At 37.3% G+C, this 19,401-nt stretch overlaps 1 protein-coding gene across 12 annotated transcripts in view; it reads right to left on the reverse strand.

Annotated features, from left to right (window-relative positions):
• Nucleotides 1-2,126: 2,126 nt before the first annotated feature.
• The window catches only part of SYNJ1 (synaptojanin 1), a 56,476-nt gene continuing 39,201 nt past the window's right edge, over nucleotides 2,127-19,401 (reverse strand). For 5 of the 12 annotated variants that reach the window (XM_070750335.1, XM_070750333.1, XM_070750330.1 and 2 more), the window contains exons 26-30: nucleotides 16,769-16,813; nucleotides 13,942-14,012; nucleotides 9,682-9,799; nucleotides 7,946-8,154; nucleotides 2,127-4,882 (exon numbers count right to left, since the gene is read on the reverse strand). In XM_070750335.1, coding sequence (XP_070606436.1) covers nucleotides 4,073-4,882; nucleotides 7,946-8,154; nucleotides 9,682-9,799; nucleotides 13,942-14,012; nucleotides 16,769-16,813 — 1,253 coding nt within the window. In that variant the 3' untranslated portion in view covers nucleotides 2,127-4,072. Of the gene's footprint in view, nucleotides 4,883-6,676; nucleotides 6,698-7,945; nucleotides 8,155-9,681; nucleotides 9,800-13,941; nucleotides 14,013-16,768; nucleotides 16,814-19,401 lie in introns of all 12 variants that reach the window. The other 7 variants (XM_070750338.1, XM_070750337.1, XM_070750336.1 and 4 more) reach the window with 4 other exon arrangements.

The following is a 19,401-nucleotide window of genomic DNA, read 5'->3' on the forward strand; positions in this document are numbered from 1 at the left end:
CTCCTTAATTTCAGGTTGCTTCTCTCCTTGATTTGTTTTCATTGTTTGTCTTGTCTTGTAAAAAAAAAAAGAGTGTGCTGGGAGCAGATAAGGGAGGAGTCTGCTGTCAATCTAGCAAACTATCTCCACAATTGAATATCCACATTGGGGAGCCCAATTTGCAAAGCCAGGCCCTTACTGAAGGATATTGAGGACAGAGCTTACCCCGGGGTGCTGGTGAAATACAGTGCAATACCATACTGTTTATTACTTGCCATTTGGTATGATTCAGAAGTCTAGATTGCACTACTTTGTAGCTTTAAGTTTGCCTATAGATATTTTTTAAAGGGTTTTTTTTTTTTGCTATTGATGTTTTTATGGCCAACATGGTTACTTTGGTATTTTTGCCCTACTGCAGGACTGTCAAACTCCCAGCCCATGTGTCAGATGCATCACATGCTGGCCACGCCCACACTCAGTTGAGTGAAGGGGGGGGGAAATCCCAATATGTCACATGACGCCACCTTGACGTAAGTTTGACACCCCTGCCCTACTGGATTAAATTGTGTTAGTTAAGAGCTTTCCTGTTCCCCAGGTCCTGCTGTGTTGCTTCATCATGATAGGGGGAGACATTCCTGGGAGAGATGAGGGGAGATTATTGGGAATAATACTATATGTCACGCATACACACTCCCAACAGTGTCACATGTAAGGCATAGAAGTTATCCCAATTCCCAAGCAAAAGCTAGTGATACTTACCGTATATTCTCATAATAGTGAGAATTGCTATAAATGTCACTTTAGTGATGACAGTAAAGGCATCATTTCATACTATGCAGAGAAAGGTAAACTATTCCTGTGTTTTACCAAGAAAACAACATGGAAAGACAACATTTTGTAAAGTGATTGGCAATGTAGTGCCAGATGATGGGCTTCTCAGGTCACATGGACGCAACAACTTACTGAGAAAGAGCTGAGGAACTTATAGTTGTTTATGATATACAGTGGTACCTCTACCTGCAAACACCTCTACTTATGAACGTTTCTAGATAAGAACCGGGTGTTCAAGATTTTTTTTGCCTCTTCTCAAGAACCATTTTCCACTTAGAAACCCGAGCCTCCGAAATTGTCACCAGAAAAGGCAGGGAGAAGCCTCCGTGTGGCCTCTTTAGGAATCTCCTGGGAGGAAACAGGGCCTCCACCTTCCCTGTGGTTTCCCCAATCGCACGCATTATTTGCTTTTACATTAATTCCTATGGGAAAAATTGCTTCTTCTTACAAACGTTTCTAGTTAAAAGGTCACAGAACGAGTTAAATTCATAAGTAGAGATACCACTGTATTAAAATCTTTGAAGTGACTAGTTGCTGATGTTACTGTGTAGGACAAGAAAACTGGAAGCTGCAAACACAATCTGGACCTAATTCTCTGCAGAGGTTCATAATTCTAGGAAAGGTACTGTATTAGGATGGAGAGAGGACAATTGGTAGCAGGCTGTATGGACTAAATTACAGTAGAGATACTGTTTATACACTATTGAAAGACTTGAAGGATCATGAAGGAGTGTACTGGAAAATCCATGTGGTTGTTAAGAGTTGACACCACCTTGATGGAAATTTCCTATTATTATTAATCAAAACTATATGGCCCCATTTCAATCTAAGGCTCTAGGTCAGGGCTATTTAACTCATAGCCCCAGGCCGGATGCGTCATGTGCTGGCCACACACGGTTTAGCTAAGGGAAAAATAGGTGATACATCTCAAGGCAACGCCATGATGACACACTTTTGACACCCCTGCTCTAGGTGGCTCAAAAAACAAAAGTAGAATGAGGATTATCATTAAAAAATTATTGCAGCCATTCCATGTTTTCACTTTTTCCAGTCTGTTTTTACAGGTTACAACTGTTAGGGCATAGAAACTGAGGCAGCATTAAGATGGAAGTAAGAACCAAGAGAATGTTCAGACCAGATATTCTGCAAAAGCTTTCATCAATCAATCTTATTGCTTCAAGGAGTTTGTTGGTTCCCGATATCCTGGGCCTTTATATAAAGATTGCCTCTGATGATCTTAGATTAGAAAATGATCTCAAAATTTTAAGTCCACGAGCGTAAAGCCAAATTCTGACAGCATCAATAATGGAGATATATTCCTAATAATGGAAAAATTTATTTCATAAAGTAACATGTTTCACAGTATATGTATATGCAGTATTGTAAACCATCGATATTAATATTTTAATGGAGATAGTCAATTATTGCGTACCACAAGCAATAAATTGTTATACACCAACAAAGCAATTTGCACAGGAAAACACCTAAAGAAAATAGATAGGATTTTAGACTGTTGTAACTTTGACTCTCTAATATTGATTTCCTTTAGCAGTACACATTATAATAAATTATTCATCCTATGCTCATACATGCTTTGTTGCAATTTTTGTGGTACTTCGTTGCCAAATTTTATAATCCATTGAAGATGCTGAGGCCTGTAATTTGAAATTTAATAGAACTGTAGAAACTAAAATTAAATATTTAAACAAGGAGCACATATAAAAGAACTCTAATTGCACTACCGAGAATACAGTTGTGTTGCTAACATTATAATACCAGTGCATAATACAGATGTTAATACATTATGGAACCAGAATATTTATAGTTCTGCTGCTGTTTCAAAATGTACACTTTTAAAAGCACAATATAGAAGTCACTCTATTTAATGACTGTACTTTAATGAGAAGTGTTATATGAGATGATTTATATAAATACATTGGAACAATATCAGAGAAATTGAAATGATGGTTTATTTTTACTGCTTCATGGAATGAGGTGCTTCACTCAGATACCACAAAAGGAAAATGTTTTGTAAACAGAGCATACTATAACAGTCTGCAAATACAGCGAAAAGAACAGACATTTAGCATAGCCCTTCTCAAAAAATTTGAGAACTTTCATAAATTTAAAAAAGCAAGCAATATAAATAAGTGTGACAATATGACTAAGAAAAGACTATCTTGCTTAACAGTAGTATAGAACAGACATATATTTCCTTCAGGACATGAAAATACTACATTTAAGTGCCATCTGTTGTAAAGATTTTGGAGGCAGACTATTTCAAGTTTACAAAGCATTATGTAGAGGATTATAGAATCTGCCTCGAGAAGCATCACCTATAACACTGATATTTATCTGTGGAAAGTGATATATTTAACTTGTCAAAATAATACATAAGCTATTGTTTTGTTTGTTGATACCATATTTGAGACACATTACTTCTATACATTGTAAAGGAAAAAGCTGGGAGAGTTGAAATATAAGGACCATCTATCCAATTACTTCTTTACACAGATCTTCCTATCAAAATGAATATAAAATTTCCTTCAACTTAGAAAGCAACATTCATATTAGAATAGGAAGGTATATAATAAGGTCAGGAGAATAACAATAAAGCTGCAACAAATCTTCTCATATCTGCAAAACAAAGCATGTGCAATGATAGGAAAAATATATTACTATATATTGTTTAAAATTATTTCAATTGTTGGGGGAATTCACTTTTACAAATCTTCATAAACTTCTATTATAATTTATTTCCCAACATTAATAAACAATTGGCATCTTAATTAAACTTTGACATTCTTTGGTGAATACTTACGTATAATAAATATACCAGTTATCAGATACTGGAAGTGGTTCTATGTTCTAACAGAAGGGCATTTAAAACGGTATTTAAATTCTTATATAAGAATATTCAAGAAACAATTGTTTAAAACTCTTATGTGCGTTATTCAGAGAAACCAATGCATGCTTGTTGGTCTTGAAAGACAAAATGCTATACTTTCCTATGAACTAAAGTGGAATTGAAACAAGCATAACTTTTCCTTGCATTGTGTCCATTAAAGGAATAGAATGAGATCTCTACTTAGATTCTGTGCATGATTCACCACCTTGCACCTTTGTGTAGTAACCTAAGAATTAACGTTCAGTGCATCTGATTAAAATATTGCACATACAGAATTAAACCAATGCCCAGTTCTATTAGTTAATTTTTAACTAATAATTTCTACCCAGTTTAAATAATTCTATCTTAAATAATTTATCTTTCCATAAAATCTTGTGTCGGTAATGTTTTAGGTGCTAAACAAATTAAAGGATCTGTGCTTGAATTGCTGTTGGTAGATCTGGATGGTATAGGAGGTGCAGGAGGAGGTCTTGCTGGCAATAGATGAAAAGATCCAGAATTTTTGTTGTGACCACTGTAAACAGTAAAATTTGAGTCAGTGATATTTTGTTCAGTGCCCAGTGAAAAATAAGTTGCTTGCAGGGAAGAAGCTCTTTTTAAATCAGTAGGATTGGCCAATGGTTTCAGGGTTAATACTAAATCGTCCTCTTCAAATGTTACCCAATCTTTTTGTTTTCCATTGTTAGATATAGAAGATGTACTCTGCAAACTAAAATCATCTTCAAATGTATCAACATAAAATGTAGCTTTGCTTTTCTGATGAATAGGAGGCTTTAGAGATGGAAAAGGATTAGAAGTGGGTCCTTCTGCTGAACAATGTGAAGTTGCTCCAAATTCTTGAGATTTGGTTCTAAATGGATTTCCAGTAGTAATATTTTTTTCAGTAAAAGGGTTTGTGGTGTTTAATCTGGTAGCAAATGGATTCAAATAATTGGACATGTGTACCTCAGATTTACTGTGTGCTAGTGTATGTGGTGTACTTATGTTACTGAAATTGAAATTGTCTGTTGTAGAAGGCAGGTTTGTCAGCTTCTTTTGACTTAAAGATACAATCGGTGACATTTGAACTGACTGAATTTTAGATTCAGAAAACAGCTGAAAGGACAGATCTTCAAAAGGATCATTGTTTAGTTGTGTTTCTTGCTGAACTCCATTTCTTCTAATCTGAAAAATAAATATAGCGTTCAATTATGTAACTTGTCTCATAAAAGATCCATTGTTGCAGTGGATTTGAACATTGTCCTTTTGTAATTTGCTTCATACTTGAAAAATATTCCAATTTCTATTCATTATTTCATTATTTTCGCTGCATTATCCCTGTCAATATACAGTATATGCAAATGGGTTTACTATACACAGACATACTAATACATACTTATAGTTTAAAAGAAAAATTACAGGAAGTTTTAAGATCATAACAGAATGTTTGGGTTAAAAGCACTGCATGGTATAAAGAATTGAAGCATTAAACTGATAAAAATTCATGTGAAGAAAAAAGGTAATATAAAATATTTTTTCATAATAAAAACTTAATAATTAAGTCTCAAACCTTCTCATTTTTAAATATGGGTTATGTTAATTTGAAAAGAGTAATGGAAAGTTCTACTCGTACTTGATAAACAGGCCAAAATGGAAAATAATTTCTCTATCGTTTATCTATTAGAAATATGTCCCATGAATTTCAATAGAATTAAAGCTCTGTGAGAATGGAAATCATACACAAGCTCCCAGCCCTAACCAACATTCTCACACATCCAAAGCCTTTCTCTAGTGAGCTCAGACAATTGCCCTAAGGTGCAAGCCAACGACCTGGCTCAAACTCCCAGCACAGGGAACGTAAGACGCCCTTGCCCAAGTGAAATGATCTTAAGCTTAAAGACAAGTTGTTTGTAATCATTTAGACATAGTCTACATGTTTCTTTTAATATTAAAATATCTATTATGTAAAACTAAACTCCAATAAATATAATATTTAGATACAATGTAAAACCATCAAAGGTTATGACTGGAAATATTAGACTCTAATGTTGAGATTACATTTAGCAAAGCTTGACTTGAAAATTCACTATACTTAATGATCAATATATAACACTGAAGCTTAACGGTGGAATAAATAGATATAAAACAGTTTAGCAGCAATTAATGTCATTAATTAGATTACCAAAACCGAAAATAGCAGCTTATAACATTTTAAATAATGCTTCTTGCATTGATCTCAGATGCAAAGAAGCTTTTGTGTTTTTTTGTTTTTAAAAAGGTAAGATTAATTTAAACTTAAACTAGATAGATTATATGTTAAAAGTAACATTTTAAAAAATATGATAGAGTAGGGTTGACTTAACCAAAAATAAAATTTGAAAAAGGTTGAAACCAATATTTTTCCTGATTCTGAAATGTTGTCTCAGGCTACTTGTGTTGATCAGTGTTAAATAGTTTCAGATAGTGAGAGAATCAAGCACCCTCAGTTGCAAGAGTTCTCAAAATGTGAGTAAGGTACACTTGGAGAATTGTAAATAAGACTTCAATTTTTCATTTTATTAAATGAGCTGCTAAACTGATCTGCTCCCTTTTACCACGGCAGTAGCAAGAATCTGTACATCCCCATCTCTCTTGTCAATTAATGTCAGGAACAAAAATAAGGCAATTTTTGAATAAATGCTAAGTCTGTCTAGCATTCTGTCATACTACTTTCATTCTCTCTACTTCCAAAGAATAATTAACAATTAAATAAATTAAACACATTTTGAAAACTCTTGCCCTATAGGGCATAGCATGTCAAGTTAAGTAAGTTGCCTTAAATGTCAATAACATGATGCATATTTGCCTACTCAGACAGGCAGGTGATTTCAGTGCAAGCACAGATGTATGAACATAATTGTTCATACATCTTTTATGCTAGAATTTATGGAGAACATAGAATGGATGAAAAAAATGTAAGATCAGTAAAGAATCAGGTACCTTTTACCCTGAAGGTTGATCCTGCTTGTGAAAAGGAGACAGATACCAAAAGAAAACATTAGGGAGAAATCCAAGGTAACATGCTTCCAAAAGACTCAGTATTATGTTGATCACATTAAGGGGAACTATAATTCAGATACAATGTACATACAGATTCCTTTTTCCTGCACTAATCTGAGTACCTCAAAACAAACAGCTTTTCTCTATGGGCCAGGTTTACAGAGAAGGCTGCTGGTTGCAAGAAGTGCATTTTCTGTTGCCTTAACAAAAACGCGTATATTCTTATCCTTACTCAAACTTTTTTATATTCTTATGAAAAGTTGGGCAGGGTTTGGATAACGGCTGAATTCTCTTAAAATAAATTGGATATAAGGTAAATGTTACTTACATCAAATACCAATTATATTGTACATTATGGAATTGCCAAATTATAGAAATTCTAAAGGCTCATAATTTTTCTCTTCCTGTTCTATTTTCTGAAGACAAATTAATAAAGGTATTAATTTTCCTATTTGCTTCATAGATCACAATAATATGCTGCATGTATGTACAATTGCTAACATACATCAACATTAGGACAGGTTAAAATCTATCAAATTAAGTGTTTCTTAAAAATGGATTTTAAGACATTTTTGAAAGTTATTTTACTTTTAAAACAGCAAAGGTAAATGGGCACATACAATTTTCAGATTTGCAATTATTTTCTTACAGCCAATAAAAAACTGTATTTTTCCATCTGGCTGATCTTTGATTGTAATGGATTAAATATAATTTATTTGCCCACGTTTTAAAGTTTTAATTACTCCCCCTCTTTATTTTGTTGTTGCAAATTTTATTCCGTATTAATTTCAATATTTGTAATTTTTTGCCTTTTGCAAATTTAAATATTTTAAATATTTTTCTGTAAACTCTTCAGGGAACAATTTACAGAAACAGAACCTCTCCAGGAAATAAAATTCTGGCACAGATTTTGTCTATGATGAAGATAAACCTAACTAACGTCCAATGTACTGAATCCAAGATAATTCTAAACATAATTTGTTCACTTGAATTATGCCTATGCTTCCTTGTGACAAGAGATTAGGAAGCGAGTGATGGAACACTTCAGCCTTAATTTGGACTTTAATAGTTTAAGCCTATATTGGCAATTTATGAGTTATTCAGCTTTCTACACTGAATACAGCAGTATTTTTGAGTTGAGTAGTACAGAAGAAGTAGTAGATATGTTTCACCCAAAAGAAAATGTTTAAAAAAATATTCAGTACATACTTGCTTCTGTGATGGAATGCTGTCAGAAGGCAAACTTTGGGATGATTTGCTGCGGGGGGGAGGCTGTGGTGGTGCCTCCAGGTTTGATGGAGCAGCTGTTTGAGACGTTGCTGTCATGGGTATAAGTGGCTCCTGCATCTTTACACCAGACGTGGGTTGAACAGGAACTGCTCCTTGTGGTTTAAGTGGTTCGGGAAGTATAGATGACCCTATAAATACATTCAATATTTTCTTAGATTCAATACCCAAAATATTTTTAATAATGATAGTGATAATAGCAGTAATGCCAAACCCAGTCTGAACAACTGGCTGACTGTGCAACAGACTATAATGATTTTTTTAAACTATTGGTTAGTGGGACACAGATACACTTGATTAACCTAAGAACAAAAAACTGTTATTCCCTGAACATTATTTTAGAAGAAAATAGATATAAACCAGTGATGGTGAACCTATAGCATGTGTGCTGGAAGTAGCATGCAGAGCCATCTCTCCAGGCATGCCAGCCATCACCTATTGCTCTTCTGGAATCCGGTGTGCACATGTGTGCCAGCCAGCTGGTCTTTGCATGCACGGGAATGCTGTAAACCAGAAGAGCAGCTCCCTGACATGCATGTGAACGCCAGAAAGCTGAGCTTCTAGTTTCCAGCGCACCAGCTGTTCTTCAACCGTGCATTCATGCCAGAAACTGGAAGACCAGGTGACCAGATCAGCTCTTCTGGTTTCCAGTGCTCCTGCTTCATCACTCAGTGCTGAAAAGGTTTGCCAACACTGATATAACCTTAAAAATAAATAAATAAGTACAAAAAAATTTAAACTCTATAATTCAGTTGCACTTTCAGTACAGTGTGCAACTGATATCTAGGCTGCATTTTAACTGACAATTTCTTTGCAATACAGGAGAATAATACTAATTTCTGAGCAGTTGTGTTGCTATTCAGTCTCAAAGTGAAGCTCTACTGAAGAGAAATTGAAATCTTGCTTAACACTATACATACGCATTATAAAGAGCTCCAACTGTTTTATAATCTGCATTACTACTGTAATCAATATGGATCAGGAACAGTGCATTTTCCTTGAAACTTCCAAATACAAGAAAGCCGGACATTAATAATAGATACTGGTACCTACAGTTATCTCAATATTTTGTTACATTCCTATTAGAATGATGGACTTTTATTTGTTTGCACTGAAAAAGTAATTTTTAAATTGCTTTTTAAATATTTAGACATTTTGAAAAAAATACTAATATTTAAAGGAGATTGACATAAAATGACCTAACAATTTCCCCTATTTTTTCCGATATTATATGGATACACCACTACTCAAAAAAAGCTATACCACAAATCCTGGATTCTAGAATTGTTTCATATAATGCAGTAGTTATTTTAGATTTGAATACCTTAAAAAATAATTGGGAATTTCCTTTTCCAAATCACTGTTAAGACTGTTAATTTATTAAAAGCACTAAAAAAAAGTAGTAATTGTTTCTTATAGACAAGGAAAGCAAAACATACTTTGCAATCTTTATTTTATATATTAATAAAATTTATATGATGGCCCAACTCACGGTGAATCTTGCCTTATAGTTGACCTAAGTTGCTTTAAAAATAAGAAGTGAATATTTTGGAAATAGATTTCATCCAAGGGATAGCATCTGTATTTCCTTGACTGAATTTATAACATTTTTTATGAAGAAGAATTATATTAAAAATAAAAATGCATAATATACTGACCAATTTTACCTGTTGTTAATTCTGGTGGCTTAGGGTGATGTTCAGGCATATGCTTTCCTGCAGAAGATCGCACATGACTTTGTGGTGCACTAATAACTCCAGCTCGTGGAGGAACAATCTGAAATGGAAGTATAAACTTTTGAGCATGACTAATTTGGAGTTGGTTTGTTTCAAAGTAAGCTGGCAACTTAAGCTAGTTTTCCCTAGCTTAGGGTCCTGCAGATTCATCGGGCTTCAGTTCTGTTGTCTTCTAGACTGATAGTTTCTAGATGCCCATTCATGTGGAGGTTCTCAAGTCAGGGAAGGCGGCTTCACCTATTTCTTGACATCTTAGCAATTAATAAAACTTTACATTCTTCAATATAAAAGTAAGTACGTATAAAGGAATAGCTATTTGATCTGCACAACTCTTAAAAGTAATAAAGTCAAGGAGAAAGAGGCTATCTTGTGGTAACCTGCAAGGTGTGTGCTATGTTTGTATTGCTGCCCGAGGCCTCTAATTTATACATGCATTTATTTATTTATTATTTATTACTTAGATTTGTATGCCGCCCCTCTCCGAAGACTCGATGCAAACTGATCAAACTACAGGAGGAGAAAGTGCAAGACCTCCAAATGTATAACCACTCAGAGACTTATCTGTGGAAATGAGAAATTCTGGAAAAGAAGTCTGTCTACAAACTGAACCCACCAAGGAAGAAACAACTACCAAGAAAAATGGAACCTTAGAAGAAAAAGGAGGCAACAGGTCACTCAAAAGACAAAACACCTGAGAGGACTATGCTTGCCACTGGAGCTTAAAATTCACTTTCTTACCCTCCCTCTGGAAGAACACATGCAGACATCTGGAGAAGAACCTTCATCGACTGTTACAGTAACAGGAAGAAAAATAGCTCAGACTGTCACAGAAAAGAAGAGTCTGATGGGTATCCAAGAAGAGGAAACCTTCTCAGAAATACAAATCAGCAGTCTGCAGACCAGACAACCTATAAAGCTGCTTCCCAGGTACAAGGTTCAAAGAAGTGACAGAGAGGCTTACCCAACTAATTGAATTCATATTCCTTTCTCCTTGTTCATGTTGGGACGAATGATACAACAACTACAACAAAAAGCCTGGGGAAAAAAAATCAAGGGAGGCAGAAAGGCAAAATGAGAGAATGGAGGATTTTTGAGGTAAACTGGTTCAAGGGATAGTGCTGCCTGGACTGTTTTCTATCTACTTATATGTAGGGCTCCTGGCAAGAGACAGGGTGCACCTCACAAAAACTAGGAAATATGGGTTTGAAATATCTTGCTTGAGTCATCTGAAAGGCTTTAAATTGAATCTGGAGGCCAATCTCTAGGACCAAACATGAAGCATAAATACCAACACAATGAATCTCACAATAAGGAAGGAAGTGGTGATGAGGAAATGACACTCAAGTACAAAACAGGAGATGCAGCTAGCAAATGCAAGATCAGCCATAAAAGGCTCGGATGCCTGTACACAAATAGGGAGAAATAGGGAGAATCTGAAGTTGTAGTGCATGCGGGAAGCAATATTATATTGCTGCTATTACTGAAAATTGTTATGATGGAAGCCATGATTGAAGCATACTGCTAAAAAGAAATAATAGGGAACAAATAGGGAGAATCTGAAGTTGTAGTGCATGAGGGAAGATATAACATTGCTGCTATTACTGAAAATTGTTATGATGAAAGCCATGATTGAAGCATACTGCTAAAAAGAAATAATTTGTTCAAAAGAAACAGATGCAACAAAAATGGAGCTGCATTGTATGTAAAAAATACTAGACCTTTACAGAAATACCCAACACTAAGGATGAAGGTCTTTTGAAAGTATTTGAGTGAATACTAGGAGGAAAAAAGAAATAATGAGTCAGTAAGCTGAAACGTGCAGGAAACATACCACTGGGGATTTTACCCTGACATCAACTGGGAAAATTTTGCAGCAAGTGGAAGATGGAACAGCTACCTAACATACATTGTTGACAACTTTATCATACTAAATATGAGGGGGGGAACTACAGGATCAGCTATACTGGATTTCATGCTTAATAGGGATAAAATGACTGTGGAAATGGAGAGTGACCATGTCATGCTACGATTCACCATAATGCAGGCAAGGATAACTGAACAAAGTCAGATTCGTGTTCCAGATTTTAACAGAACTTCAACAAACTAGGAGGATGAACAGGGAGGATTCCATGGATAGAAATTCTGGTGGGGAAAAACAGTTCAGGATGTTTGGAAAATTCTGAAAAAGTAAATAAAAAGACCCAAACAGAAACAATACCACAGAGAAGAAAAACAAGACATCTAAGGAGTTTGGCAGGATTGTACAAAGAGCTCTCTGACAAACTGAGGGACAAAAAAGACAAATATAAAAATGTAAAGAGAGGCTTAATAACTGCAACAGAATACCAGCAAATTAGCAAATTGTTGCTGGAAAAGTTGTGATATTTTGATTGTTAGTTACTCAGACCCTTTGTCAAACCTTCCAGGAATTGCCCAAATAATCCCTCCCCCTTAATTTCCCCATTTTAAGAAACTCTGTCCCATACAACCAATTATGCCCTCCCCCCCAATATTTCCAACTTTGGTATCCCATTATCTAATCACAAGCAGCACATCCTGCTTCCATGTTTTGTCAATTTCAAATTGAACTCCTCAACCTCTTCTTCAGTATCAGAGATCAATGGGTTATCAATCAAGTCTAATTGATACCATTCAGTCATGGACCCCATGGTATAGTAATGTTCTTGCTATATCCTGCCTAACCATGAAAGCAATATCATTTCTTCTTTGTTTTCCATGTAGTAAACAATTTGGGGAGTAAACAATATGATTTTCTGACTGAAGATGTCCAGTTCCAGTCCAGTTAGTTTGCTAAGAAATAAGCTTCAATGTATCCAGTTAATTCACTAATTTGGAACTAACTCTTGTCAGAAATTCAACCATGTTTGTTATTGAAATATCCTAAGTGAGGGTACAGGTTTATGTTTACAAAATGGTGAAATGAACTATATAACAAGGAACTAGATCTTCATCCTTCTATATAATTTCACTACATCCATTTTTCAACTCCAGCCCATATTTGAAGGTGGAAATAAGCCATGCAAAAAGAAAAGTGATTGAGATAATAGACTCAGGATTTCTTTTGGTAATATTAAAATTAACCACACACTTTATAAATGGTAATGTTTATAGAGATATCCTCAGATTTAGCTATATGGATTTAAACTGAAAAACTAGAATATTTAAGATCATGTTAAAATACACACCAGGGGCCTTCTGGTTGGTATCACTAGAAAATATTTTTTTAAATGTTTCATACTGTATTTTTCAGTCTATAAGATGCAACCTTTTACCTCAAAAAAGTAGGGCAAAAAGTGGATGTGTCTTATACATTGAATGTGGCTGGGGGTGGGGGGGGGAGTTGGGTGGTGGTCAGCAGCGGCGGCAGCCCTCCCGTAGTCCTGCAGTGGGGGCTTTTCATGTGGTTTGGGGGCTGGCACCAGGCACCACTGCCAAACTGTGCGAGAAGCCACCACTGCCAGACTACAGGAGAGCTGTTGTCGCCGCTGTTGAACGCCACCACTGCAGTATGTGAGAAGCCGCCACTGCCAGACTACGGGAAGCAGCTTCTCTCAGCAGTGGCAGTGGCGGCTTTCCCGTAGTCCGGTGGTGGCAAGCCGCCTCTCTGCAACCCCGTATTAGAGGCTCCTGGACCCGCTTCGCAGGCTCCTCTCCCCAGGGATACAAATAAAAATAGACCCGCGCTGAATTCAGCAAGGAATTCAGCAGCGATTCCTCCCGGCAAGCTGTGGACTAGTTAGGGCTGCAGATCAGTCTTTTACCACAACCACCACCATCCCAAAAAACCCACAAACCGGCACTCGCCGAGCTGACTTAGGCGCCAACTCATTCCCGCGGTAACGGTTGGCGTGCGAGGCTCCCAATCTTACTTCCTTGGATCCTGCCTCCTGTGCGAGTGGTGGGAGCCAGTGGCGGCAGTAGCGGCTTTTCTGAGCACGCGAGGCTCCCAATGGGGAGGGCAACCGAGATGGCTCTCATTGCAAGCGCCACACTGCTCTCTTCGGCGGCCGGGAGGGGGAAGGAAAGATGGGCGCTCTCGATCTCTCCACTCGAGACAAATCTATCAAGGGAGAGAGGCGCCCACACGATAGAGGACAGAAGCTTGACTTTCCCCCATGCCTGCCAAGTTTCACGGCATTACCAGAAAATATATATCCTTACCGGTCTACATGTACTGGGTCCAGATGTTCCTGTGTTTATTTGTCCAGTGGGAGGCAGAGACTGATTATAAGCTAAAGAAAGGGGATGCTTAATTAGAATATATTTCTAAATTCAGATTCTCTATGATTAATAAATATTTAATATTGATATATAGCTTCTATTATCTTTGTGGAGTAGGGGGTTTCTGAGCTTTCAGATATGAAAGGATGCCCCCGCTTCCAAATCTCTTGTGCATGTTGGTCACTGAAACTACACACTGAATACTAATGATTCTTGAAATACTAGAAAATTACAATTTCAAATTCAACATCCCATTTAAATTTTTTAAAAAAAATTTATGGAATAAATGGAGATATCAGTTAATGCCAGGTATTTCTCCTTTAACACCGGTGGTAGAAATGAAGAAATTCCCTAAGATTGGATTAAAAGAAGAATGGATTAATAAATTAAAAGAAAACCAGATATATATGCTAAATGGGAAGACTGGAAGAAGATAAAGAATATAACACAACTGAACAATGTTTTATCATATATTAAATTAAACTGGTTGAATTTAATACAGTGACAGAAATTGATAAAAATGAAAGAGAGATTCAAGGAAAAAAGACAGACAACAAAATTTGAAATGATGATAAAAGAATGTGAGGTGAATGAAGAATATATAGGTAAAGGAAGAATTGGGAAAATATGTAGATTATTAACTGGATTATAAAATCAGGCAAAAGGTTTAAAATTAATTTAGGAATCAGATTTAGGAGAAATAAATAATAATGACTGGAAAAATATTTGTAAGTGTATATAAGAATATGAGAGTTAAGAGTTAAGGAAAATGGATATAAAGTTATATGGAGGTGGTACTTAGCACCAAGTAAATTAAATCGAATAGATGTTAAATATACAAATATTTGTAGGACGTGCAAGAAAGAAGTTGAACATATAAACATATGGGTGGTATTGTAATAGTACACAAACACATGGCACATGATGTTTAGGGAAATTAGAGCACTTCTGAATGTAAATTTAGATATGTCACCGAGGATTGTATTAATATTGCTAGTGGAAAAACAGGATATAAATGAAACAAAAAATGAATTGATTGTAAATTTGTAAATGGCAAGATAGATTAGTAAAGGATAAATACTGGGGACAAAATTGGGATATTCAAAGAAATGAGTGGTAGCAGGGGTGGGATTCTGCGCAGCTTGGTGGACTCATGTGACTGATTGGGCATGGCCAATTTGACATCACTCATGGCAAGGTGGAGTGGCACCTTGCTGTGAGTGACATCGAGTTGGTCATACCCACTGAGTCATATGAGTTCAATCAAGTCTTGAGTGCGGGTCTGACAATGGGGTGCGGTCATACACATGCATCAGCAGGCAATGGAGTGCACGTGTGCAGCCAGCACAAAGAACAGGGTGGCGATGAGACTACAGGCCTCTATTTTGGACTGTAGTTTTTGACGCAAGAAGCCTGCAACCACCACCTCTGCCAGCCAGACCGAGCCGGCAGTGGCGGCTGGAGGCTTCTTGCATCAAAAAAGTAACGATGGGTGCAGGCCTTTTATGCCAAAAATTACCAAAAATTATAGGCTGAAAAGAGGCCCGAAGTCCCGTTGCCACATTGTTCTTTGCACCGGCCGTGCACCCTATTGCCAGCCAGAGCTACTTGCGGCCAGACCCAATCAGGAGAATAGCCTGCTGCACTAGAGCTGCTCAGAAGGCAGCCAAAAACTATTGGTGGCTGGAAGCTTCTTGTGAAAGGCGGCTGAGCCTCACCTTGTCCCCACCCCACCAAGGAGCGGATGAAGGTAAGTGAGGTGGAAGATGAGCGGGCAGCGGCATGCTGAGGCCCCAGGGAAGCCCAGAGCTGGGGAATAGTGTATTCCCTGACCTGGTCAAGGCGAATAGGTGGAGGTTACAAGGCAAGGCTGGAGCTAGGAAATGGCGCATTCCTTGACCTGGTCAAGGCAGACGGAGTCTTTGGCCAAGGCCGGAGCCAGGGAATGATGAGTTTCCTGACCCAGCTGAGATGAATGGCAAGTGGGTGAAGGCTCCAGGGCCTCAGGGAATGGCACATCCCTGGGCCCCCGACTCAAGGCGAAGGGAAAACTAGCGGCATACTTAGTTTTGGTAAGCACAGCGTTTGAGGCACGAAGGTGAGGTGATTAGCTGGGCAACATATATAGGATGGGGTGGGGGCAAGCAAGGGGGGTAAGGGGTGGAGGCAGGTCTAGGCAGAAGTGGTATTTGCGGGTTTGGTGAACCAGTTAAAATTTCTGCTACTGGTTCACGTGAACCGGTTTGAACCAGCTGGATACCACATCTGGAGTGGTATAAGAAATTAGAGTATGGCAACAAACGACAGAAATTAAATTTTAAAAAGGGATGATGAAAGTAAATAATTATAATGAAACATGGGAGGACTTTATAAAAGCAGTGTTGGTGGAAGGCAAAGGGAATAAGTCTATTGAAGAATATATATTGTATTGGATAAGAGCACAATTGGAATATATTGTGTATCTATTACTTGTTATAGAAGAAGAAATATAGAAATTTTTTTTTGTCTACTGCCAAACTGAACTAGCTTGTTAATGGCACAGGTAAGAATGTGAATTATTATTGAAATGAATAAGTTGACCATTCCAAAAGTCTACAAATAGCTAACAACATGATTCTATTTGGTAAGATTATTTCAAACATTAACATTAAATTTATGAAATATAAAGAGAAGTCTAAATGTTTATTACTTGTACATATGAAATTTAGAGATTAAATATTTATATATTCACTTTAAAAATTCAGCATGACATTAAGAATAAGAGTACCTTCTTCTTTCCTAGCTACAACAGGGCTGGGAGGAGCACCAAAACCTTATCAGAGGAAAGCAGAAAAGTAAGCATGTAAGCAACATACTAGATTAAGAAAAGGCAAAAATAAAAAGAATTGTAAGGTTTTTTTTAATAAGATGATTAATAAATGTTTTAATTACAATAGTTGCATTGTATATTATTGTAGTAAGAAAAATAAAAGCTGACAATCTTAAAATAACACAAATAAGTGGAAACACCAATTTACCACTGTCATAGCCCTTGGGAGGGAATGGTCATCCCCCACAACTAGGCGTAAGGAATGTGTGTTCTTTGCCCTAGAAGGACTTAGTTGAGGCCACCAAGTGCTTGGGCGAGTGTAGACAAGAGTAGTTGAGTCCCTTGAAAGGTGGGATGGGTTGTAGTGCTATGCATATGTGAAGAGCCGTGTATGTGTGTATGCATGTGAAGGTGAGGGAGTAGGCAGGAATATAATCATGGTGATGGGAATACAGGATCCAGAATTTGCAAGTGGTCTTGTTGTCTGACAGCAAAGCACTCAAACTTTAGTCCCTGGTTATTAGAACACTGAGCTCTGCTGTTGTTTTTGAATGTCAGATTACGGTAGTTTGTAATAAGGCTACCCTCGTCTGTAATCTTATAATAGATGAGAGTGCCAACCTGACAAAATCTGGGTGGGCCTGAAAGAGGGCATTACTCTCAGAATTATGCCAGCTGGGTTTCGGTTTATGGTTATACATCAGCTGAGATACTAGTGGAGGTAGAAGGAGAGGCAGCTGTCATTGCTGTTTTGCAGATTTGAGGTTCTTTGATTAAAATTGGGCACTAGGGAACCGTTTGGGATTGTTTCTGGTATTGCCTTTCATACTGCCCAGCATCATCCTTGTCTGAACTGTTGAATTCCGTTGCCTGACTGGCAATAAAATCTCTGAGGTTGTTAGTACTTGGATTTCAGTTAGCCAGAACAGATTAAGCAGGCATACTTCAGGCCCTTCCCTTTAATGTTGCTATCTAGTGGGGAAATGTTGGTAAACAACATCTGGTCCGACATCTGGAGCAGTTGGAGTATGCTGTCCATTGTGGACACAATGGGCACTTGCCTTCCGAGGTCGGCAGATCTTGGTGGAGACGCAGCTACTGCTGCTCTGGGGCTGAGAAGGGGGGCAGCAGCAACAGCAGGGCTCCGGAAGGCAAGCGTATGTTCTGGGGCTGCACATGCACTCTCAGACCCCCCCGGAACTAGAGGAATAGCTGCAGCAGCGGCCGCCAATTTCTCAAGGGCTTAGCTGCAAACTGGCGTCCCTATCCAACCTGGCTGAGGGCTTCCCCCACTTCTCTCTCTCTTTTCACCTTTGCAAGCCTTGCCTTCATCCCGTGCAGCTCAAAGTTCCTGCTGCCTGAGCCCTAAACTGCCTCTCTGTGCTTTTCCTGCATACTCTTAGCCTTCCCTACACAGCCTAACTTTTAGCTTCTCCCAACTTCCTTCCACTCTGTATGCACGTTTCTCTATTTCTCTCTCTTTCTATTGACCCTATGAGCCTTGCTTCTCCTCTCCTCCCGCCCTTTGTAGCTCCAGGTTTCTGCTGCCTGAGCCCTAATGGGAGAAGAGAGAAGGAAAGGAAAGAAAGAAGAGGAAAGGAAAGAAGACAAAAGAAGGAAAGAAGAGGAAAGGGAAGGGAAGAAGCAGGAAAGCAAAGGAAGAAGAGGTAAGGAAAGAAAGAAGAGAAAATGGAAGGGGGAGGGGAGGAGAGGAACTACAGCTACAGCTCTGGAATATGGGACTGACTTTCCCAACAATATCAGCAAGCCACTGTCAAATAAGCTTCAATTATTTTACAATACTTACACCAACTTTAATAATTTTGTTACAATTAAAACAACCTTTAAAGATTTTGTTATGATTAAATAAGCATTTATCATTTTGTTATAATTAAATAAGCATTTATCATTTTGCTATATTAATTAGGTACATTTCATATTAATAAAATGGAAGTTCTCTGATCATTATTTTCCAAATGTATTTATCTTTTCCAAAAAAAATCTTATTAGTGGGCTGTGGGACTTAAAATTATGAATTAGGGTCTGTGGGATTTAAAATTATGATCTTGGTGGTCCCTGAGGTCCAAAAGGTTGGGGACCCCTGATCTAGTAGAAGCATGCACTTTTTATGACAGTCCTTCTTCTGTAGAACACCCTTCCTCTTTAGTCTCTGTTTTAACCTTCTGCAAAGCTGTAAACAGCTGTAAAAACTGGCTCTTTTGTAACTATTTTGTAAAACTTTTTGGGATTAGTTTTATTGTAGCCTTATTTATTGATTGGTTTTATGTTATTCTTTACTTTGTGAGCTACCCAGCCAACTAAAATCAGCATGAAAATCACTAAATAAACAAATAAATGAACAAAACATCTGCATTTGTTAAGCCATAGTTAAATAATCATTACCTCCAACTTCTTTTCTAGTAAGTGCAGGACTCTTACTCCCTTAGGAGTAAGAGATAAAGGCAGCAGTAAAAAAGTATTAATTGAAAAATGATTAGAAAGAAATTAAGAATCATAGTAAACAAATTTATTATCATTCATTATATGGGAGCTTCGGGCTTATATTGTGTAATGACAATAATGATAATATT

This window comes from Erythrolamprus reginae, chromosome 4, assembly GCF_031021105.1.
Source record: "Erythrolamprus reginae isolate rEryReg1 chromosome 4, rEryReg1.hap1, whole genome shotgun sequence".
NCBI lineage: Eukaryota > Metazoa > Chordata > Lepidosauria > Squamata > Dipsadidae > Erythrolamprus > Erythrolamprus reginae.